The 23,177-nt window shown below is 51.9% G+C and overlaps 1 protein-coding gene across 5 annotated transcripts in view; it reads left to right on the top strand.

Annotated features, from left to right (window-relative positions):
• Positions 1 to 1,605: 1,605 nt before the first annotated feature.
• AXL (AXL receptor tyrosine kinase) overlaps positions 1,606 to 23,177 on the top strand; it is a 29,499-nt gene continuing 7,927 nt past the window's right edge. Inside the window, exons 1-17 of one of the 5 annotated variants that reach the window (XM_059666449.1) lie at positions 1,606 to 1,922; positions 3,009 to 3,231; positions 3,550 to 3,650; positions 5,064 to 5,240; positions 10,321 to 10,401; positions 10,539 to 10,654; positions 12,928 to 13,138; positions 13,444 to 13,583; positions 14,249 to 14,399; positions 14,609 to 14,635; positions 16,533 to 16,665; positions 16,960 to 17,051; positions 19,248 to 19,343; positions 19,478 to 19,555; positions 21,174 to 21,266; positions 21,645 to 21,766; positions 22,377 to 22,486. In XM_059666449.1, the coding sequence (XP_059522432.1) occupies positions 1,859 to 1,922; positions 3,009 to 3,231; positions 3,550 to 3,650; positions 5,064 to 5,240; positions 10,321 to 10,401; positions 10,539 to 10,654; positions 12,928 to 13,138; positions 13,444 to 13,583; positions 14,249 to 14,399; positions 14,609 to 14,635; positions 16,533 to 16,665; positions 16,960 to 17,051; positions 19,248 to 19,343; positions 19,478 to 19,555; positions 21,174 to 21,266; positions 21,645 to 21,766; positions 22,377 to 22,486 (2,015 nt within the window). In that variant the 5' untranslated portion in view covers positions 1,606 to 1,858. The remainder of the gene's footprint in view (positions 1,923 to 3,008; positions 3,232 to 3,549; positions 3,651 to 5,063; positions 5,241 to 10,320; positions 10,402 to 10,538; positions 10,655 to 12,927; positions 13,139 to 13,443; positions 13,584 to 14,248; positions 14,400 to 14,608; positions 14,636 to 16,532; positions 16,666 to 16,959; positions 17,052 to 19,247; positions 19,344 to 19,477; positions 19,556 to 21,173; positions 21,267 to 21,644; positions 21,767 to 22,376; positions 22,487 to 23,177) is intronic. The other 4 variants (XM_059666450.1, XM_059666451.1, XM_059666454.1 and 1 more) reach the window with 4 other exon arrangements.

Below are 23,177 nucleotides of genomic sequence, written 5' to 3'. Positions count from 1 at the left end.
AGCTCGCCCTGAGGGCAGTAAGGAGCTAAGGTCAAGCAGGGGAGGGACAGGGCAGATGTGAATTTCTGAAACACCCGTCTGGTTGCTGAATGGGAGATGGTTTGGAGAAAGCAAGAATGGACGCAAGGAGGCCAGGGAGGAGGCCAGGACAGGGGGCCGGTAAGAAAGGATGGGGCTGCATTCAGATGGGAGAAGGGGCAGTGGGAGACATCAGGAGGCTGAAAGGACAGGACTTTGTGATGAGCTGTAGGGATAACAACAGACAGAAGGGTTAAGGGCAGAGAGATGGCTGCCCAACTCCACCCACCCCTCCACCTCCCCCAGCCCCCAGAAATGCAGGCTTACAGAGAACTCCATGTGCAAAATACATAGGGGTATAGAAATGGACAGGCAGCAGAACCCACATACAGGCCCCAGGTCTGCAAGGACCACAGTGCAAGTGCACAGAGAAACACACAGAAGGCATGCCAAAAATCAAGGGCGCCTGGTCAGCGGTCATCATCATGTGCAAAGAAGAACTGCTCATGCACTGGACCAGGATGTCCTCCCTCTAGCCTGCTTATTCCCATCTTACAGATGGACAAACTGAGGCCTAGAGAGGCCAGTCACTTCTAAGATCACCAGTTCCTGGTGGGGCTGGGATTCCAGCCCAACTCTTCAGGCACCAGCCCCAAAGTGCACCCTGGGGTCTTGTTCCTTTTTAAAAAATAGATTCTTTTTTTAAATTTTATTGATTTTTAGAGAGAGGAAGAGAGAGAGAGAGAGAGAAGAGAGAGAGAGAGAGAGAGAGAGAGACCAATGTCAGAGAGAAACATTGATTGACTGCCTCCACGTGCCATGACCGGGGATGGAACCCACCACTTTTTTGGTACAAGATGATGTTGATGCCACACCAGCCAGGGCGGGTGCTGTTTCTGTGCCCAGGTGGGTCTCTTGGGCAGGAGGCTCCCCATCTCCCTGAGTGTGCCCCGGGGATGCCACCAGCAGGTGTTCTTCAGGTTCTGGTTTCTGAGATTTCTCCAGGACTGGAGTTCCTGACCTGGCTTGTCTTCTGAGTATGTCCCATGGGCTGGCAGCGTGCCCCTGCATGTCTCCTCCTGTCCCAGCCTCTGTGTGTTGATGACATCTGACTGTGTGAGTGTGTGTGTGTGTCCTTGGAGGAGGAGAGGAGGGGGGAGGAGAAGAGGAGGGGGGAGGAGGGGGGAGGAGGGAGGAGGAGGGGGGAGGAGGACAAGGAGGGGGAGGAGGGGGGAGGAGGAGGAAGGGGGGGGGAGGAGCTGTGAGTGTGAGAGGAGTGCCTGACTGGGGCTGGGCTGGGGGTGGAGGCCGGGGAGGGGGCATCGCCGGGCTGAGCGGGGAGTGGAGTTCTGAAGGAATGTTTACGGGACATCCAGAGGGCCCAGGGCGACAGCGCCCTGCGCCGGGCAGAGAAACACACAGCCTCCCTGCCTCTCTGGCCCAGGCTCAGGGGTGAAGCCACCAGGGCTCCTTTCCCTCCTCAGCCTCCCTCCAGGGTCCCTTTAAGACAGGGCTGGTCCTCTCCTCTCCAAAGTTAACCCCTCGAAATCCCAGTGGCCCCCTCGGCTCCCAGCCCGGTGGGTGGAGGCAGGGGGAGGCAGGGGCGGGGGAACGGGTTTCGGAGGTCTGGGAGGGAGAAGAAGATCAGGGAGCAGGGAAGGTGGCCACGGAGTGGAGTGGAGCCGGTGAGGAGCCCTTCCTGTGCCAGGCAGGCAGAGCCAAAGCCGGGGAGCCCGGAGCTGGGGGGAGGGCCGGGGACAACCCGGCCCTGCCCCCTCCCCCTCCGTGTGCCCAGCAACTTCTGAGGAAAGTTTGGCAGAGCTCGCGCGCTGCCCCGAGGATGGGCAGGGTCCCGCTGGCCTGGTGGTTGGCTCTGTGCTGCTGGGGGTGCATGGCCCCCAACGGTGAGTGATGGTGGCCTGAGGGGCAGGACCACCTGTGGAGGGGCTGGGGCGGGTGGGGGGGGGATGGCAGGTGTTGGGGTGGTCCCCAGTTGGCTCAGGGAATTTTCTTGGGACAACAGAGAGGGAGACGGGAGACACAGAGACAAACCCAGGGAGGCCCCGGGGGACAGAGAGGGGCTCTGAGAGAGGAACAGAGGGACAAGAAATAGAAACTAGGAGGCTCCGAGACGGGAAGAGATGCACGGGCTGAGACAGACACCCAGGAGAAGCTGAGGGCAGGGTGGGGGCTGGACTGGAGTGGGGTCCCTGGGGAGAGGCTGAGATGGGGGCTTCCAGGGAAGGAAATTTCCAGAAAGGAGTACTCAGTCCGGCGGCAGCGGACGGGGAGGGCTTGGGAACCCTAGGGGAAAACCCTCAGCACAGTCACCCCCACACCCTTGTCCCTGCCCCACCATTGTCTGCTCCATCTCTGGGACCGAGGCTCTGTCTCAGGCTCCAGCTCTCCCATCTCTGCGGGTCTCCCTCCCTCCCTCTCTCCCTGTCTCTATCAATGTCACTGCCGTTTTCTCGTGTCTCTCCACCACTTTTTTCCCCTAGGGTGTCTCTTCATCTCTCACCCTCTGTCTCTCTCTGGGTCTCTGTTCCTTTCTGTCTCTGACTCCCCCTGTTCAACTTTTCTCTGGCTTCTCTCCCCGTCTCTCCTTCTCTCTCTCCCTCCCCCTCTCCCTCTCCTTCCCTCCTTTTCTTCCCCACCATCCACCAGCCTGACCTGTCAAGTCTCTGGAGACCCTAAGGGAGGGCAGCGGGGCAAGAGCTGGCCCTGCCCGGCAGGCCGGGACGTGGGAGGCTGCCAGACCCCGGCCTTCTTCCCAAAGTTGAAGGATGAAGGCTGGACCCTAATCCCTGGGGAGGCTCCCATCCTCCCCTCAAGGCGCCTCCCTCCAGCCCCCGCTGAGGTCACTCTACAGCTATGTGGGCCTAAAGGCCTGGCAAGGTCGTGGCTGCCATAAGCAGGCCCGGAGGGTGGGACTGAGGAATTGGAGGGAAGTGGAGTTTCCTAAGCCGGCTCTTCCCGTCTCCCTGCAGGCTCACAGGCTCAGGAGAACCCCTTTGTGGGGAGCCCAGGGAACATCACTGGTGCCCGGGAACTCACTGGGACCCTTCAGTGTGAGCTTCTGGTTCATGGGGAGCCCCCTGAGGTGACCTGGCTTCGGGATGGACAGGCCCTGGAGCTGGCAGACAGCACCCAGATCCAGGTGCCCCTGGGTGAAGATGAGGAGGACGACTGGAAAGTGGTCAGCAAGCTCAGGTGACCAGCCTCTCCCTGACCAACCCCATCCCTACATCCCCCCTGACCCCTGACCCCCACCACCTCCATCACATGGTGGTTGAAAAAGTCACCACCAGGCGCTCCACCCGGGTTGGAGCCCCAGCTTGGCCACTGGCCGGCTGTGTGGCTGTGAGCATGTGATGTAGCCCCGGGTTTCACTTTCCTCTTTTGTAAAAGGAGTTAATAATAGCGCCCACCTCTTAGCTCACGTGTTTCCAGTCCAGACCCCCATCTTTCAGTTCTGATGAGTCCCTTGCAGTGTCCAGCTCTGATCCCAAACCTCTCTGTCCCTGTCAGGATCTTGTCCTTGCAGCTCTCGGACGTGGGATGGTACCAGTGCGCAGTGGTCCTGGGAGGAAGGAACTTTGTGTCCCAGCCCGGCTATATTGGACTGGAGGGTGAGCTCTGGGCTCAGAGGTCATGGGAGGTCAGGAACCCCAGGGGTCAGAGGGTGCTGGAAGATTCAGGATGTCTGCCAGGGACATACATACTAAGAATGTCAGAGATCTGAAGGGATCAGGAAGCTTGGGCCATAAATTATTGGGATTATATATCCTGCGGAAGAAGACATCTTGGGGTAGGGGGAGTGTTGTTGGATATCCTGGGGTCAGCCATGGTTGGGTGCTGGGGTCCAACCCCAGTGGGTCCAGGGATCCCCAAAGGTGTGGATGGAGTCGGCGAAGAAGGAATGACATGGACACAGCGTTCAGTTGATCAGCAGCCTAGCCAGGATCTCTAGCCAGGATCTCCAGCCAAGTTCTGTTCAGGATCTCCAGCGAAGTTCTGCTTAGGATCTCCAGCGAAGTTCTGCTTAGGATCTCCAGCCAGGTTCTGTGTCCATGTTCTCTTGCTAGGTTCTCCAGCCAGGTTCTGTCCAGGTTCTCCAGCCAGGTTCAGTCACCAGGTTCTAGTCAGGTTCTCCTGCCATGTTCTATCCAGGTCCTGTAGCCAGGTTCTGTCTCTAGGTTCTTCAGTCAGGTTCTCTCACTAGGTTCTGTCTCCAGTTTCTGTCCAGGATCTTTTGCCATGTTCTCTCGCTAGGTATGTCTCTAGGTTCTGTCTCCAGTTTCTGTCCAGGATCTTTTGCCATGTTCTCTCCAGCGAAGTTCTTCTGTCTCTAGGTTCTGTGTAGGTTCTGTGTCTAGGTTCTGTGTCCTGTTGTCTTGTTACATCTGTATTTATACCAGTTGATTCCAATCCTATCAATCTCTATTCCAAAGGTTAGGGCATTTCTTATCTCCATTCCAGGGAGTAAAGATTATGTAGCTTAAGCATGATTGTTCATGGTTAAAGTGATTAATTACCCGCCTGGCACTTAGTTAAGGGGTTTTATTCCCTCCCTAACTTCAGGGGAAAATCCCTACCTGGGGAAACAACCTTTCTCAGAGAGGTGACCTTGGTTAAAACACAGTGCCAAGAAGGTGAGCAAACATATTAAGAGCAGTATGCCATATATGCCAGGTCCCTTGAAACAGCAAGCATGGACCGGCTCCCGGCAGTTGGGGTAGGATATTTTTCGAACAGATAAGGTTTCAGAGGCATGACTTAACCGTCTTCCCATCCTCAGGGGCCCCCGCTTCCTCATTGGTAAAATGGGATGAGAAGTCAGACATTCTGGAAAAGGAGGGGCTTATATGTCCTGGGGGTTCGACATTGGTTGGGGGAAACAGGTATTGTGATGATGTGTCCTGGGGGTAGAGGCTTGAGGGGACATACGGGTTAAAGAGCCTGCAGGCTCCAACAGCCTGGCAGTGAGTCAGACACCTGGGGGGCTCAGAGAGACCCAGCCTCTGCCATCACCCCCCACCCAGGCCTGCCCTACTTCTTGGAGGAGCCTGAGGACAGGACTGTTACTGCCAACACCCCCTTCAACCTGAGCTGCCGGGCCCAGGGTCCCCCAGAGCCCGTGGACCTGTTCTGGCTCCAGGATGCTGTCCCCCTGGCTGCGGCCACAGGCCACACCCCCCAGCACATACTTCATGTTCCAGGTGAGTCCGGGGATGTGGCCAGCTCACTGTAGAGGCCCTGGCAGGATGGAAGTGGGAGAAGCGTGCCCTTCATGCTCCTGTGTGAGTGTCTGCCTGTCCCTCTGTCCTTCTCTGTCCGTCTCTCTCGGTTCCTGTGTCTCTGCCTCTGAGTCTATCTCTGCATCTTTGCCTCTGTCTACCTCCTCACTTCTCCCCATACACTTTCTCCATCTCCTTCTGTCTCTGTTCTCCATCGCTCTGTTTCTCCATGTCCTGTCTCTCTGCTCTTTCTCCCTCCAACTACCCCAGCCCGTCTCTGAATAGAATTCTTTGTCCTGGGTTTCCTCTGAGCTGTTCCATAGCCCAAGTGTGTGTAGGCCTGATGGCCCTTTGTCAGCCCTTGACCCCAAGCAGGGCACCAGAATCAACCGTGCCCTCCTCTCCTCCACCTCCCCCAACCTGTCTACCCCTGTCACTGAAGGGCCCCACTGGTGGGTACAGAACGTGAAGCAAAGAGAGAAAATGAAAGTGGGAGACAGAGAATGAGAAAGAGAGAGAGAGAGAGAGAGAGAGAGAGAAAATCAGAGACAGAGAGGGACAGACCACAGAGGTAACCCAAGATGGGGCAGGACCAAGCTTGGGGTCACACAGCGGTCCGTGGCATTGCTGGGGGACCATGGACACGGGGGTTCCCCTTCACTGAGAAAGGAGAGAGAGGAATACAGAGGGGGAGACTCAATTAGTCAGAGGGAGGTGGCTGGACCCTGTAGGGTATCAGCTTCCAGCACCCCCAACCTGCTCTCCAACTGCTGGGATGGAGAGGGGACTCCTTACTGAGGGTCTCCCAGGGTGGAGGGAGGTGCCCACATTCCCGGCATTCTGGGGACCCTGAGTGTGCAAGGGAAAGGTGGTGAGCATGCCAGCCCCCAGAGGGCTGACTCAGGCCAGTGGCTCTGGGGACTGAGTCAGCTTGGCAGGACCCCAGAGAGGGGGAGGGAGAGGAGCCCGGTTGCCCAACTCCATCCCAGGAAGAAGGAAAAATGTGGGGGAACACAGGTGGGAGAGGTCTGTGCATGTATCAGTATTTGGTACAACTGTGAGGGCGATCTGTGTGTGTGTGTGTGTTAGTGTGGGGGGGGTTTCGGGGGGAGGTTCTGGGTGCGTATCCATGTCCCTTTGGATCTGTGTCTCAGTGTCTGTCAGCATCAACCTCTTTGGATGAGGCGGGGGGAAGGGAGGGGGGTGTTAGCAAGGGCCAGCTTCTGTAGCTGTCTCAGTGCGTGGGGGAGGGGTGAGTGTGTGTGTGTGCCCGCATGTACACCAGTGTCAGCCTGCGTCTGCCTTTGTGTTTGTGTGCTCACAGCTGTGACACTCTGTGTGAGGGTGGAGTGTGTATGTGTGTTGGGGGAGAGGTGGCAGAGTGAGGGATCGCAGTGTGTTTTGTGGCTATTTCCCATACCTCCCTATATAGAGGAGACAATGTCAGCTTACAGGTGTGCACCTATGGGTGTGAGTATCATGGTGTGGGCTTTTGCTTCCATGGAATTAGATTGTGTCAATGGACAACTTACTGTGCTTTTTAGTGTGTTTCCACTGACTGTGGTTGTCTGTGTGTATACATATCTGTGTCCATGGATATCTGTGGTGTCTGTGTATTTGTCACAGGGTGAGCATATTGGTATGGACTATGTCGCATGGACCCCTGTGTGTGTCTGTGTGTGTGTACGCACGTGTGACTCTCAGCAGACAGCAGCAACACCTTTCTGCCTTTGTCTGCTCTCCCTGAGTAGTACCAGTCCGGCCCCATGCCCTCTGGGTGGATGGACATGGGGTGCTAGCAGCCAGTGTGTAGATGTGTCTGTGCCACCTGTGTGCACATGTCTCCCCTCTTGTGTGTCTGCCACAGCCCTCGTGTCCATGCAAATGAGTGTGCTGTTGTATCAGTCTGCATCTCGATGAATGTCTTAAGCATCCTGAGTAAGTCCAGCTGTGTTTTGAAATCTTGGCTATATTTTTGTGCGAGCAAGTCCACATTAACCTCTACGGGTTCCGGTGTGTATTATCTGTCCGCTTCAACCTCAACTTGTGATTGTCCCTTGGTGTGTGCCTCCCAACATGCAGGGAGGTTTGTGTCTGTCGGCTGCAGCCTAGGTGTATGTGGTCTTGCCAGGTGTTTGTAGTTCATGTGTGCACGTCTGATTGTGTTTATGTTTGGTCTCTTCCTTTATTTGCGTCAGCCCGTGTGCATGGAAGTCACGGAGTGTGTATTTGTGTCACTGCGTGTTTGCCACAGCATCAGCCTTGTGCGTAGCTTGTTGAGCGCCGCATTCTCTGCTTTTGTGCCAATAACGGTCCCTGTGTGTTAAGAGTGATTCATTGAGGCGGGGGGGGGGGGGGGGGGGGCTGTGTTAAGGAATGTTAGCCCATTTGTGTGCATCTGTCCCTTGATCTGACTCAGGGCGTGCCCCCTCTCTCCTTCCATCCCTCTCTTTCCCTCGGAAAAAGCACAGGGTTGGGGGGAGGAGCAGGAGCAGACAGGAGGTGGACAGAGCATCTGGAAAGCACATCTGGAGTGGGCCTGCTCCGGCTGTGAGGGAGAGCCTGCTGCAGGGAAGGGGTCCCAGGTCCCTTCATCCCTGCTCTCCCCTCCCTCAAGGTGTTGGTGTCCAAGCCTGGGAAGGGGGATCCTGGGCCTCTCCCCCGCAAGGCCAGCCGGAAGTGCAGGGGGTGGGGCCTGGTGACTCACTCAGACGGGGGCAGGAATGCTGTGGTCGGAACAGGACCAGGCTCCAGAACCCCCATCCTGCCCCAGGGCTCCTCTGGAGGACAGTGCCAGCTCCCACACAGTGACCCTGGCGGCCCCCACATGCCAGGTTGTTGGAGGGGACCCAGACTTCCCGCCCCTGCCGGCTGCCCGCCTGCCCAGGGCCGTCCTGTCCCTCCCCCGGCAGCAGCGGCTGGCTGTGGGGCTGCGGGGGCAGGCGGGCACCTGACCTTGGCTGGGAACTAGCGCCTGGACAGCGGAACTGAGGAGCTTCCCTGCCCACCCCTTTGGGCCCCCAGCCGGCTTTCCACTCCCTCTGCTGACTAAGAAAAGGAAACTTTGTGTCTGCGGTAGATGGTGGTGAGAACAGGCGCAGAACAAACGCAAGAGGCACACGCAAGCACCCAACATCCATAGACACTCACAGGTCCACTAGCACACTGGTACAGGCATGGGCAGACAGGCACGAGCTACAGTTATACATGCAGACTTAAGACTTAGTCCTCCTTACATCCTGTCACCCAGGGCATGCATGTGTGTGTGTGTGTGGTGTGTGTATCTGCCTGTGTTCCCACCATCATCACACTGGGGAGGAGAGGCAAGACACTCAAAAACAGTTATTCATGACACATACATTAACTCACCCTCAGAAGTACCCATGCTCACATTTCTGCATACACAGCCAGAAACACTCATAAGTACACAAATGTATACACATAAATTCATTCACTCATTCGACAAGCATTTATAGAGCACCTACTGGGTGCCAGGCCATCTTAGACACAGGCGATACAGCAGGGGACAAGGCAGACAGAAACCCTGCCCGTGTTGCTGACATGCTAGTGGAGTTGACATTGTGATGAGAATAGCCAAAGGGAAAATAATAAAGCAGAAAAAAGGCTAGATATGGAGGGAGGTTCCAAATTTATTTCTTTTTAAAATTTTTAATATGTTCCCATTCATTTCAGAGAAAGGAAGGGAGAGGGAGAGAGACAGAAACATCAATGATGAGAGGGAATTCAATCCTCTGCCTCCCAAATGCCCCCCGCTGGGGACCAAACCTTGACCTCCTGGTTTAATCCCTGAACCACACCGGCCATGCAGTTCTGATTTTAAACAAGGTGGCCAGGGACAGAGGGCTGAGAAGGTGGGATCTGAGTAACAATGTGAAGGGGTGGGGAGTGAGCCACTTGGATGCCAGTGGGAACACTGTTCCAAAAAGAAGGAACAGGAGGACAAAGTTCCCGAGGTGGGAACGTGCTTGATGCGTGCTTCCCAGAAACACCAGGAGAGTGAGGTGTGAGTGAGCGAGGGGGAGTGGACTTGGTAGGAACCGAGCTTATAAACAAACTAGAGGCCCAGTACACAAAATTCATGCACGGGGCGGGGGGGGGGGGTCCCACAGCCCAGCCTGCGCCCTCTTGCAATCCAGACTTCTCAGGGGATGTCTGACTGCCGGTTTAGGCCTGATCCCTGCAGTCGGACATCCATCAGTCGGACATCCCTCTCGCAATCCAGGACTGCTCGCCCCTGACCACTCGCCCCTAACTGCTCACCTGCCTGCCTGTTGCCCCTAACCACTCACCTGCCTGTCTATTTGCCCCTAACCTCTCGCCTGCCTGCCTGCTCGGTGCATGTCAGAGCAACCGGTGGTTCTACCATAATGGTCACTTAGGCTTTTATGTATATAGATAAATACCTCTACATTTATACACACCCATGAGAGCCTGTTTCTTAGGTGTGTGCTTATTATATGTATATGCCTCTATGTGTGTCTGTGTTTCAGCCTCTAGGTGAGTGTGTGTGTCTGTCTGTGTGTCTAGCTATGAGTATGTGTGTTTCTGTCTGTGAGTGTGTTTCTTTGTGTGTTCATGGGTATAACTGTGGGTATTGGTGTAGGTGACTTGTGTATAACTATGAGTATGTGTTTCTACGTGTGCCTTTGTATAACTCTGTATCTGTGTGTCTTGCTGTGTGAATGTGTTTCTAAGTGTGCTTATGTGTATGTGTGAGTACAATATGTATCTCTATCTGTGCATAAGTGTGTGTACAAGAGTGTGCGTGTCTCTATGTGTGTGTATGTGTTTCTGTGTATGTATGTGAGTCTATCCATGTGTGTGCCTGTGTCTGCTTATATGTGTGTCTATGTGGTGGGGCACTAGGGGCACTAGGGCTGAGGCCCCCAGACCTGTCCCAGTGTTTGGGATGGAGGCCTGTGTTCCCTTCCCATAGTCTCCTTCTAAGCAGGTGCCCCTATAGGCTAGACTGGCCCTGTCAGGTGGGGCATGGTATGGGCACCTCTCTGACACTGGGCCCCACCCTCATATGACTTCCCAGGCCTGAACAAGACGTCTTCTTTCTCCTGTGAAGCCCATAATGCCAAGGGGGTCACCACATCCCGCACAGCCATCATCACAGGTAACAGAAAAGGGATCTGGGAAGTTGGGTGTCAGATGGTGTGGGACTGGGGTCAAAGGCCAGAGCTGGGGTAGGAGGCAGGGTGAGGAGTTTTGGGCAAAGGCCCCCCAGGTCAGTCCTTCCTCTCATCTCCACAGTGCTTCCCCAGCGGCCCCATGACCTCCACTTGGTTTCCAGTCTGCCCACAAAGCTGGAGGCGGTTTGGACACCAGGCCTGAGCGGCATCTATCCCCTCACCCACTGCACCCTGCAGGTGAGACTCAGACTTTACTAACCTCAGGCTCCCCTCCAACCACACCCACAAGCCCTCAGCATCTCCCTGGATAACCAGCCCTCCCCAGCTTTTGTGTGTTGAGAGGCAGTAGAGCCTCGGGTTAAGGCAGCTGTCGTGGGTTCAAATCCTGGCTCCACCAGCTGATGGCTGCATGAGCTCAGGTAGGTGACTGTGTCTCAGTTCTCTCATCTATAAAATGGGCATAATGGTAGTACTACTGGAAAGGCTTGTTGTGGGAATTCAATAAGTAAATGCAATGGAAATGTATAATAAACTATTAGCTGTTTTCAGTGGGTGTTTTTTTTTTTTGTATCAGTGATATTGACTGTAGTCAGAATGGGAACCCTGAGACAGCCATCTTGGTCACCACTGGCTACCCCCAACCCTGCTTCTCACACCTCAGCCCTGACCACTCTGGGTTGTCACTGTCTGGGGGTGAGTCTGTCTCCCCACTGGACTGAGCTCTGGGAGGGCACAGCCAGGATGTCTCAGTCACCACTCAGTCCTCATTATTGCCTGGCTCAGGGCCAGTCAGAAGAAGACTACCTGACAGCTGAGAAGGGCCAGACCAGCCTTCTGCACCCAAGTTGCTCCTCCTCTAGTGTAAGAAAAACAAATACACAGACATGTGAATACAAGACCCAGTTCTGGCCTGAAGATCTCTGTGATTCGGAAGTTGGTATGGCATTGCCCATGATAGGAGATGATAATTAATAATGGCCAGTTTTCATTGAGTGCCAACTATGTGTTGGGCCTATGTGTTACCCTTGTGTGTTCGTGAAATGTGGTCTGTGTTTACAACCTTTTTTCAGATGAAGAAACTAAAGCTCAGAGCAGTTAAGAAACTTGCCCAAGGTGACAGCCAGGAAGTGGAGAGGTGGGATTCGAACCCTTGTCTCACCAAACCCAAAGGATGCTCCTTACTGCCTTAGAGACCCTTTCGAGCCAGTACTTGATTAAACAGCAGCTGTCTTTCTTACAATTATGTGCCTTGGACACAACCTGATTCACTTGTCATTTTAACCTTAAAAGTAGTGGTTGTCAATCTTCCCATTTTCAAGGTAAGGAACTGAGGCCCAGGGAGAAGAAATGACCAGTCCCCCCACAGTGCCTAAAGAGGATGAAATTGATCCAATCCCAGAGGCCAGGCCAGTTTGGGAGAGCTCAGATGCCAGGTCAGGTGTCAGCTGTACCCCCACCCCACACCCATCCAGTGTCCGCAGGAAAGCAGAAGTGTGTCCTCTTCCCTCTGCAGGTCTCACTTCCTGCTGTGCATAGGCTGGGGCTGAAGGGTTCGAATGGGAGGGTCACAGCCATCCCAGGGAAAAGAGAAGTGGGAGCGGGCATGGGAGGCTGAGTGTCTGCATCCTTGTCCCCTTTGTCCCAGCAGAGGTTCCTCTTCCTGGCTGTCACTGTGGGCCAAAGAGCAGGCAAGGGGACAGTCTCCCCTCATCCTGCTACCCACCTTTTGCCCGCCTCCTCCCCAGGCCTCTGGGTGGTATTATCTCCACATGTGGGAGCCCTGTGACTTTGAGCAAGTGTCTGAATCTCTCTGGGCTTCTGTTTCCTCATCTGTAAAATAGGAATGAAAAAAGAAATTGACCCCATAGAGTGGTGGTAAGAAGTCACTGAGTTCACCCAAACATGCACTTGACAGGGTGCTTGACACATAGTTAACACTCAAGAAATGTTCGCTGTTGGTGTGATGTTCAAACCAGTTTATGTGCTGCACAGGTGTATTCCCCAGCTGTAGCCCTGCCATCCTGACCTGGCCGTTCCTGGGGGGCAGGTGGGTGTGCCAGCCTATGCCGATGTGCAAGGTGTGTGGAATTGGACACTTGTTGCCAAGGCAACCTCACACACACACACACACACACACACACACACAATACTAATAACGGCAAACACTCAATACATACGGGCACTCTTCTAAATGCTTAGGAACATCATTTCAGTCAACCCTTCGAAGTAGGGAGACATTATACCCCATTTTAAAGATGAGGAAACTGAGGTTCAATGAGGGAACGTCTTGCCAGAGGTAGCTTTTGCAAGTGATGACAGAATCACATTGTGCACCTGGATGGTCTCCTCACTTTGCAAATGCAGGTGCCCATGGAGCACTAGAATGAAGCTATCACACACACACACATCCTTTCAAAGTTGTGTAATCACAAGGACCACCACCGAGCGTTGTCTGACTGCTCATGTGATTGCATGGCCATCCTGTCCTCACACCCCTTTCCTGTCCCCAGGCTGTGCTGTCAGATGATGGGGTCGGCATCAGGCTGGGAGAGCCAGATCCCCCGGAGGAGCCCCTCACCATGCAAGTATCCGTCCCCCCTCACCAACTACAGCTGGACAGCCTCCGTCCTCACAGTCCTTATCACATCAGGGTGGCATGTGCCAGTAGCCAGGGCCCCTCACCCTGGACCCACTGGCTTCCCGTGGAGACGCCTGAGGGAGGTAAGAAGGGGCTGGTGGGGGAGACGTTGCCCTCTTCCCCCTGGACCTTGCTCATATCAGTGCCACCCTCAGCATCTCCTCTCACCCATTTACCCCATGTGGCCTCCATCTCCTTCCTGCTCAGTCCCCACTCCTCAGCACAGCACTGGCATCTCTCCCGGACCTCTTCCCTATGCTTCCGCTCCTGGGAGGCCTGCATGAGTTGCCCATGCGCATGCTCTTTGCACCCTGCCTTCACTTACTGGGGTCAGGGAGAAGTCAGGAAGAGGTAGGGGTGCCAGCTTCCCCTCTTCCCTGTCCTCCAGTGCCTCTGGGCCCCCCTAAGAACGTTACCGCCATACGGAATGGGAGCCAAGCCATCGTGCGTTGGCAGAAGCCAATGGCACCTCTGCAGGGCACTCTGTTAGGGTACCGGCTGGCCTATCGAGGCCAGGACACTCCTGAGGTGGGTGCTGCTGGCTGGGGTTGGGTAGAGGAGCTGAGAAGGAGGGAAATGGGGAGGAGAAGATGACAGGGCAGATATGGACAGTTAGTTGTACAGGTTGGGTAGTGCAGAGGAGAGCACATTGTGGGAAGGTTAAAGGGGTCCAGGGGAAGGGGAGGGAATGGCTATTTATGAATCATTATAAATAGTGTTTCAGTGGACATGTTTCCTTGGTCATTTATCCCAGGAGCCTCCATGTTTTACCATGACGATGTTACAGCAGATAGTTGTATAGCATCTTGAGGAAGGGATGCCTTTTCTAATTTGCACAGTTATTATCTGTGCAAACAGCATCCCTGGGGTGGAGAAGTAGGGTGGGAAAAAGGGTGAGATTTAGAAGGGGATGGAGAGATGAGAGTGAAAGATGAGAATTCAGTTTTCAGCCATGCACTGTTGTAGGACTTGCGGACATGGCAGTGAATGAGACAAAGTCCTGTCCTAGTCCTGTCCTAGTGGAACTGATATTTTAGTGGGCACGGGGATGGTGATAAAAGGAGTGGGGATGAAAAGGTAGGAAGAAGAAGGTAAGAAGGTATTGGAGATGAGAAGGTTTCCAGAAGGTTGGGGAGTTGAGGCCTAAGCGTTTAGAACCTGACCTCTACCCTGATGCTGTCTGGATGTCCTAGGTGCTAATGGACATAGGACTAAAGCAAGAGGTGACCCTGGAGCTGCGGGAGGACAGGACCGTGCCCAACCTGACGGTGTGTGTGGCAGCCTACACCGCCTCTGGGGATGGACCCTGGAGCCTCCCCGTGCCCCTAGAGCCTTGGCGCCCAGGTAACTCCAAAGTCATGCCAGCCCCCTTCAAAGTACCCAGAAGAACCTTATCTCCCCAAGATGCTCCTGACTTGCTCTCTGCAACTTTCAGTGTTGCCCAAATCTAGGCTCTGTTCCTATCAGAATCTTACTGAGCCTCACACCTCACCTGCGTCCCACCAGTCTTGCCCTCCTTGAGCATGTCCTCCCTCTGTCCTTTCTCCTCACAGGGCAAAGACAGCCAGTGCACCAGCTGGGTAAGGGCTTTCGCATCCCCTCACCTCCCTCCCTTCCCAGTGAGGACCCTATCACCACACTCATATGCTTTACACATCCCTTTCATGTTTCTCAGACTCATCACTCTAATCCTCTATGTCTTGTTTTTATGTGGTCCTTGATGGAGGTGCCTGGAATAGCCCAGCATATTGTAGGTACTCAGTGAATGGTAGACGGGTGGATGGATGGATGGATAGATAGGTGGATGAATGGGGTGGGTGGAAGGAACGAAAGAAGGATGGATGGGTGGGTGGATGGATGGATGGATGGATGGATGGATGGATGGATGGAATAGTACATGAGTTATCCCCTTCACATTCATCCTTCTCAAATGTTTCTTAAAAATACTCAAACATTCCTCCTACTCCCTTTGTATCCTCCTAGCACCATTCCATTCCACCTCTTATAACTCATCCCACTATCCTTAAATATTTTTCACGTCTTCCTGCACTTCTTTGCATACCCTTTCCACACTAACCCACCCTCATTACATGTTCATCCCATTATAATTCTTCATACCTTACACATGCCTCCAAAACCTAATACTTCCCACACCTCTCATTCACAAACTCTGTGCACACTTTTTACACACACACCATACATTCCACATTGCAAACACTGAAAAACTTTCAGTCCACACTATCCCACACTCTACAACTCTCCTTGTAGACTCATCTAATACTCCTTCCATGTTACTCCCTCACCGCTAGGTAATCCTAACCCATCCCCATTCTCTGCACACACCCACACAAACTCCTGGCACCCTTAGCACATTCCCATTCTCTATTTCTTATTCACCCACTCCCACCCTATTTGAACACCCTTTTTATTCATCCTTGGCTCATCTGTCCTTTCCACACATTTTACATGCTCATTGCACACTCTTCTCACACCAAAGTTAATTCTTACAAATCACTGCTCACTCCTTGAATCTAAAACTCCTTGAATAATCCTCACTCACACACCCCCAATTCCTTCAACATCCATCCGCACCCTGTACACATTCCTTTGCACACTACACCCCTTTGCACATTTACTTCACTCTCTTAGTGAAAACCCTTCCACAGTCATCACACAATCCTCAAAAATATTCTTTGGTCATTTATCCCAGGAGCCTCACTGTTCTTGCATACTTATTGCACATGCCTCATATACCCATCCTACACTGCATGCATTCTCTCCCCTACTCGCCTGTTTTTCCACACCCAAGTTCCCCTTCTTGCACAATTATCACATATATCACACACCCCTCTCCTAGCAATTTACTCACACCCATCTCATGTTCATCAGCCCTCCTTGCATTATTTTTGTTGTGTTGTTATTCCTCACCTGAGGATATTTTTCCCATTGATTTTTAGAGAGAGAACAAGGGAGGGAGGGGGAAGAGAGAGAGAAACATTGATGTGAGAGAGACACATCGACTGGTTGCTTTCCTCACGCACCCTGACCTGGGCCAGGTATCAAGCATGTAACCTAGGTATGTGCTCTTGACCAAGAATTGAACCTGTGACCCTTCGGTTCACAGGCTAATACTTTAATCACTTAGCAACACTGACCAGGGCACTCCTTGTATTATTATAACCCATCCCACACTCCTTTCACACTCAGCACACACTCCTCAACTGTCCTCAACTGTCCATCCCACTCTTAAGTCACCTCAGCCACCCTACAAGTCTCATGCTCCTACTTTAACACTCACTCATATCACACTCATTGCATGCCTTGCCCAGCCCAGCCCTGTCTCCTCATATATGTGAATGCACCCATGATAGACCTAATCAAATATATCCACATCTGCTCCCTCCAACATCACCCCCTTGGGTCTCAGGGAGATGGACACAGGGCCTTAGCCATGACCTGTCCCCCATGCCCTGACAGTGAGTGAACCTCCAGCCCCCTCCTTCTCATGGCCCTGGTGGTATGTACTGCTGGGAGCAGTTGTGGCCGCTGCCTGTGTCTTCATCTTGGCCCTGTTCCTCATCCATCGGCGGAAGAAGGAGACCCGCTATGGGTGAGTTGGAACTCTGTGAATAGGGAGGCTCACATAGACTAGAATGGAGAACTTGGAAGCAGGGAGACCATGGAGAGGCTAGTGCAGGAGGAGAGATTACCAAGAACTGAAATTAGGGCGAGGGTCTGGGGAATGAATGGAAGGAAGAAGGTAGCAGCAGTCCAAGATATGCTCAGCAAACGCTGGAGGAGAGGAAAGGCAGGACTTGGGATTGGGACAGTGCTTGCTTTCACTGCTAGTGGAAGGAGGGGGTTCCACATGGCTCTACCCTCACCTCCTCCCCATTCCCCCCAGAGAGGTGTTTGAACCAACAGTGGAGAGGGGCGAGCTGGTGGTCAGGTATCGTGTTCGCAAGTCCTACAGTCGCCGGACTACTGAAGCCACCTGTAAGTGAACTCCATGCCTCCATGCACTGGTTTGGGGATAATAAGTGTAGAGATTCAGTCTTCTGTATATACGTGAACCAAACGTTTCTGAAGGCCTTGGAATACTAGGATGTTAGGACCACAGACTCTAAGAACAACAGAATTGTAGAATCACACAGAAGAACCTTAGAACAATAGAATCTTAGACACAATAAATCTTGGAAGACAAAACCTCAGAGCCATAAGATATTAGAACAATGTGTTGACCATTTTAATGACAATGATGTTATGATTATGATGCTGATAATGACAGCCAACCCTAACATTTCCTTTGTGACAGACACTGTTCTAAATGCTCTACACATGTCACTTAATTTAATCCTCAGAGCAATCCAGTGAGGTAGGCATGTTATTCCCCCTTCACTTCACAGATGAGGAAACGGTAGCATAGAGTGGTTAAGACACGTGCTCAAGGCCACACAGCTTGTCAGTTGGAGAGCTGGGATTCTAACCCAGGTAGTTTGGCTCTGAAGTCCATCTTCTTTACTGCCTCTTAGGATTATAGGATGTGAGAGAGGTAGAATAGATCTTGGCCTAAAAAATTATAGGCTCAGTACTATAGACTCTTGGGGTCTTGAAAATTATAGAATCTTAAAACTATAGGCTCTCTGTTAGAGGATTGTAGAGTTATGGAGGGTCCCAGCTCCGGAGGAGCTCAGAGGCCACCCAGTCAAATCTCTTCATCTTTCCATTGGGGAAACCTAAATCCAGGAAAAAGGGGGGGGGCAGAGTTAGGTCTCTTCCTAGCACACAGTGAGAAGGCTTCCAGGCCCCAAGGAGATTCCAGAAGGGGCTGGAAAAGCCATTAATTTAAGAGAAGGAAGAGGAAGTGAGCAGGTCACACTCATCTAATGGAATCACATGCAGCACCAATTCTCAAAGTATGATCCAGTCCCTGGGGGGCACTGAGATCTTTGCAGGAGGTCCATAAGGTCAAAACTATTTTCATAATAATATCAAGATATGTTTTGCCCTTTTGCACTCTCACTTTCTCACAGGGATTCCATGGAGTTTTCCAGGAACTTTCTAATGCGTGATGATGTCATCACTCTGTTGGTTGACAGAATGTGTGCTTATGTATTCTTGTTTTTTAAAAATCTATTTGCTTTAATTTTGAATACAGTAAATATCAACAGACAGGATATCTCAAAAACGTATACACACTTTGTTGTTTCTTTGTGTGTGTGGTTTTTTTAATCCTTACCCAAGGATATTTTTTTCCATTGATTTTTAGAGAGAGTAGAAGGGAGAGGTAGAGACAGAGAGAAACACTAATGTGAGAGAGACACATCGACCGGTTGCCTCTTGCATGCCCCCAAGCAAGGCTGGGAGCCTGCAACTGAGGTATATGCTCTTGACCGAAATGGAACCTAGGACCCTTCAGTCTGAGCCAAACCAGCTCAGGCTATACACACTTTGAATAATTATTCATTCCAATGGGTTAAATCTGAAAAGAAAGAAACATCAATTGAGCTATCAGCAGTTAAAGTGTGTATACATTTTTGAGGGACACTCTCTACATACCCCACGTAAATAAGAGCTCTTTGCAGTACTCCCTAATTTTAAGAATGTAAAAGGGTCCTGAGGCCAATAAGTTTGGGAACTCTTCCTATAGAGCAATGAAAATGAATCGATTATAACTACGACAAGTGTGTCGTAGACATCGGGTTGATTGAAAGAAGACAAACACAAAAGAGAATACAATATGTGATTCTATGTTTATAACATCCCCAAACAGAGAAGGCCAATCTATGGTAAGAGAGTCAGGAAAGTGGCCACCCCTGAGAGGGTAGGTCATGGTCTGTTCTTGACCTGGGTGCTAGTTAGACTGCTGGGTTGGTTTGTGAAAATTCATTGAGCTGGTCACTTATGATTTCTACGTATTATATACCTCAATAAAACTTTAATAAATATTATGAACAACTGGTATGGCAGAACACTAACCAATCAATGTGCCCACTGATGTGAGATTATGTGACAGGCTCCAACCTTTTAGGTGCCCCTCTTGGGGAATATTCAAGGGGTCTAGAGGAGGAGCTAGGGTGGGAGTGGAGGGTGCTCAGGACAGTAGGTATTTCTGAATAAATGCAGAAGTATCTCTGAGCATGTAAATGTCAGCCCAGCTCTATGGCTCTGTCATCCCCACTCCCCATGCAGTGAACAGCCTGGGAATCAGCGAAGAGCTGAAGGAGAAGCTGCGGGATGTGATGGTGGACCGGCATAAGGTGGCCCTGGGGAAGACCCTGGGAGAAGGTGAGTCCCCCTGGCACACATATATATCCCCCCGAACTAAGGAGTCCTTCACTTCCCCACGTCCACCCAACCACACGAAAATGCAATCCCTGTGAGCGCCCCTGAGGTCAGTGTCTCCCTCTGGTCCCCTACAGGAGAGTTTGGAGCTGTGATGGAGGGCCAGCTCAACCAGGATGACTCCATCCTCAAGGTGGCTGTGAAGACAATGAAGAGTGAGTCTGTGCACACATGTGGGACCCCCATCCCGCCTACCCTTCCCAATGCCCCAAAGGAGGCAGAAGAGCAGAAGAGTTAATAGCAAATTGGCTTTACCACCGAACCTCAGTGTTTCCAGGCAGGAAATTAAGTCCGTGCTAGGTACTTCTACGGGAGAAATTTAATATGGTGAGATTACTACAAAGGTGTAGGAAGGACTGAAGGAACACCTGGGAGCAGCGACGCCACCTGGAGGTCAGCAGCAGCAGTAGTCGTTCCCACCTCTAGGCCTGAAGGGCAGAGGGAGGAATGAGCAGGATTACCAGGGCCCATGGCCTGTCAGGGTTTGGGAATCACAGAGTTAGCAGAAACCTCATGGGAGCTTGAAACACAAAGGAGACACAGCCACCACCAAGGAACTACTGGAAGGCTTCCAAGACCGGGTGAAATACCCTGGCGTCTCCCCTCCTCCTTCCTGCCCACCTGCCAGTCTCCCATTAGTGCTTCCCATTGGCAAAGTCCAACAACAAACCAGTAGGAAAGGGAGCCTGGGAAATGTAGTTTTCAAGGGCCAGCCCCCTGTGATACATAGCAGAGCAAGAAAGATCTGAAATGAGGTACACCTGGCTTCATCATTTACCAGCAGTGTTATCTCAGGCAAGTGACTATCCCTCTCTGAGCCTCCCATTCCTCATGTGGAAAAAAGGATCATAATGGCCCTACCTCCTAGGACAGTGGTCGGCAAACTGCGGCTCGTGAGCCACATGCGGCTCTTTGGCCCCTTGAGTGTGGCCACAAAGTTTCAATCGCACTGTACGTGCGGGCCTGCAAGTGGTATTTTGTGGAAGAGCCACACGCAAGGGGCCGCAGTTTGCCGACCACTGTCCTAGGATGTTGTGAGACAAAGCACTTAATGTTAGGTGTGGAACATGTACATGCAGTTGATGTGGACTGTGACTGTCCTATTTACACCATCAGAGAAGGTGCAAGCCAGTCCAGGGGCACACAGCACAGGAAGTCCACGGCAGGAAATCATTTCCATACAGGGAAAAAGCATAGAGGGTCAGGCTGGAGGTGAGGGAGGAACAATCCTTTCTGAATCACTGGGGCCAAAAGTTTGGGTTATGCAGTCATCACTTAGTCACTCACTCAGTCGTTTTTGAACATCTCCTATGTTCTTGACCTGGGTTTCAACCCCAGCTGTGTGGCCTTGGGCAAGTCACTTTGCCTCTGTGAGCCACTTTCCTGAGCTGTAAAACAGGAAAATCACACAGACCTCACCACTGCTATTGGAAATGTGTTGGGACATAGCCTACTGTGGTGTGTGCACTTGGACCCGGAGCCTGACTTTGAATTCTGCCTATTCCTTCTGCAAGCTGTGTATGCCCTCAGGCAGGTTCCTTAACCATTCTGTGCCTTGGTTTCTCTCCTTTAAAATGGAGAAAATAATCCTCAGAGGATTAAATGAGTTAATACATGTAAAATTCTGAGTATAGCACCTGGCACTTAACAGTCATGTTTAATGAAGAAGAAGATGATGATGATAATGAAAGAGAGGAGGAAGAGGGGAAATACTCCCTCCCCTGCTTCCCCTCTCATCCCCTCCTTCTTACCCTCCTTTCTCTCTCCCCCAAGTTGCCATCTGCACAAGGTCGGAGCTGGAGGATTTCCTGAGTGAAGCTGTCTGCATGAAAGAATTTGACCACCCAAATGTCATGAGGCTCATCGGTGAGGGACAGCAGGTTTAGGGGGCCTACAGGCTTTGTGGAGGCAACACTAAAGGGAAGATCCCTCTGGCATTGGGAAGATCAAAGCTCCAAGCTCCGATGTTTCCCCCTCTCTCAGAGTCAGCAAACTGCCCCCTCCTTCTCTCCCTCAGCTTGGAATGTGACCTGTGACCTTTCCCAGAAATAGCTGAGGCCCCCAGGAGGACTGGGGAAACATCCTTGGGAACAGTGTTGGAAATGTCTTCTCTGAAGCTTGGTCCTTGCCACCCCTAAAACAATTTGGAGGCCAGATTTGAGGGAGAGGGAGAGACTGAGCTGGGAGAGGGGGTGGCTTCCCTTTCTGTCCAGCTGGAGTGACAGGGTTGCCTGGGGATCTCAGGCGTCTGTTTCCAGGGTTCCGAACTAGATGGCTTCCCTGCACCTGTGGTCATCTTACCTTTCATGAAACATGGAGATCTACACAGCTTCCTTCTCTATTCTCGACTCGGGGACCAGCCAGTGGTGAGGGCATGTAATCATCTACAAGTTTTAATTATCTACAAGTATTAATTGAGCACCTACCAGGTACCTGGTGCTACTCAGACACCAGGAAGACCATGGTGACCAAGAACTGGCTCTCATGGAACTGTCTGCCAGTGGGGGGACAGCAATAAACAAGTTAAAAAATAAATAGGCAAGATGATTTGAGTACTAGGAAGGAATTATAGAGTAAGAGGAATGAGAGGAGGCCAGGCAATTAGTTTGGATAGACAAGGAGGTCTCACTAAGGAGCGGAGCCAGCCGGTGGGAGGTGGAGAGATCTGGGAGGAAGCAATCCTGAAGGGAACATGGGCAAAGGCTTGAGGTGGGAACAAGCATGGCTTGTTTGAAGACTAGAAAGGAGGCCCCTGGAAGGAGTGTATGTCAAGGGAAAGAACAGTAGGAGATTAAGTCACAGAGGAAGGCAGAATGGGATTATATAGGGCCTTGTTAGAAAGGGTTAGATTTAATTCTTGTAGCCATGGGAAACCTTTGCAGGGCAAAGCTAGGCACACACAGGAAGGAAAGGGGGAAGGAAGGAGGGATGGGTCTCAGGAACTCAACTGACCTTCCTCCTGCCCTGGTCCCCTAGTTCCTGCCCACTCAGATGCTGGTGAAGTTTATGGCAGACATTGCCAGTGGCATGGAGTATTTGAGCACCAAGAGATTCATACATCGGGACCTGGCCGCCAGGAACTGCATGTGAGTGTTGAGTCTTCCAGGGACACCCTAAACCCTATAGGGAGTGCCTTTCCTCCTTCTCAGGATGAAAGAAGGGGCTAGGCACACACACACATACCCTTTGCACGGGTCAGAATTCAGGACTGGGATAGAGAGGTCAGCAAGGGGATTGGGGAAGGCTTACTAGAGGTGATGGGCCATGAACTGAAATCTTAAAGGAGTATTTGAATGTGGAGAGAGAAGAGGCAAGAGGGTGGGCTCAGTGGGCAGCATGAGTGAGCAAAGGGGCAGAGGTGACCGATGAGGGTGGTGACATTTAAGCCTCATTTCTCTCCCTCTCTATGCTGAGTGTCTTATCTGGGGCTGCCCTTGGGGAGGGGCCAAATTGGATAAGGAGACTAGACCCCTCCCCCCATTAATAGACGTGTGTGTGTGTGTGTGTGTGTGTGTGTGTGTGTGTGTGTGTGTAAATACAGGCTTAGAATATTAGTCTCATTATAATGTTGGACTCATAGAAATTGGAGCTGAAGAATCAGAGTATCTGTTATAAAATGTGTAAATGTTCACAACTCTCAGAAATATAGAAAATATTTTATTCCTCCCAACACTTTTTATTTTGAAAAAATTTCAATCCTACAGAAAAGTTGAAAGACTTCTATAATGAACACCCACATACCCTCCTTGTTGAGATTTTTCCATTTTCCTCTATTCT

This window comes from Myotis daubentonii, chromosome 15 (assembly GCF_963259705.1).
Source record: "Myotis daubentonii chromosome 15, mMyoDau2.1, whole genome shotgun sequence".
NCBI classification, from domain to species: Eukaryota; Metazoa; Chordata; class Mammalia; order Chiroptera; family Vespertilionidae; genus Myotis; species Myotis daubentonii.
This window is presented reverse-complemented; position numbering and strand designations above follow the sequence as displayed.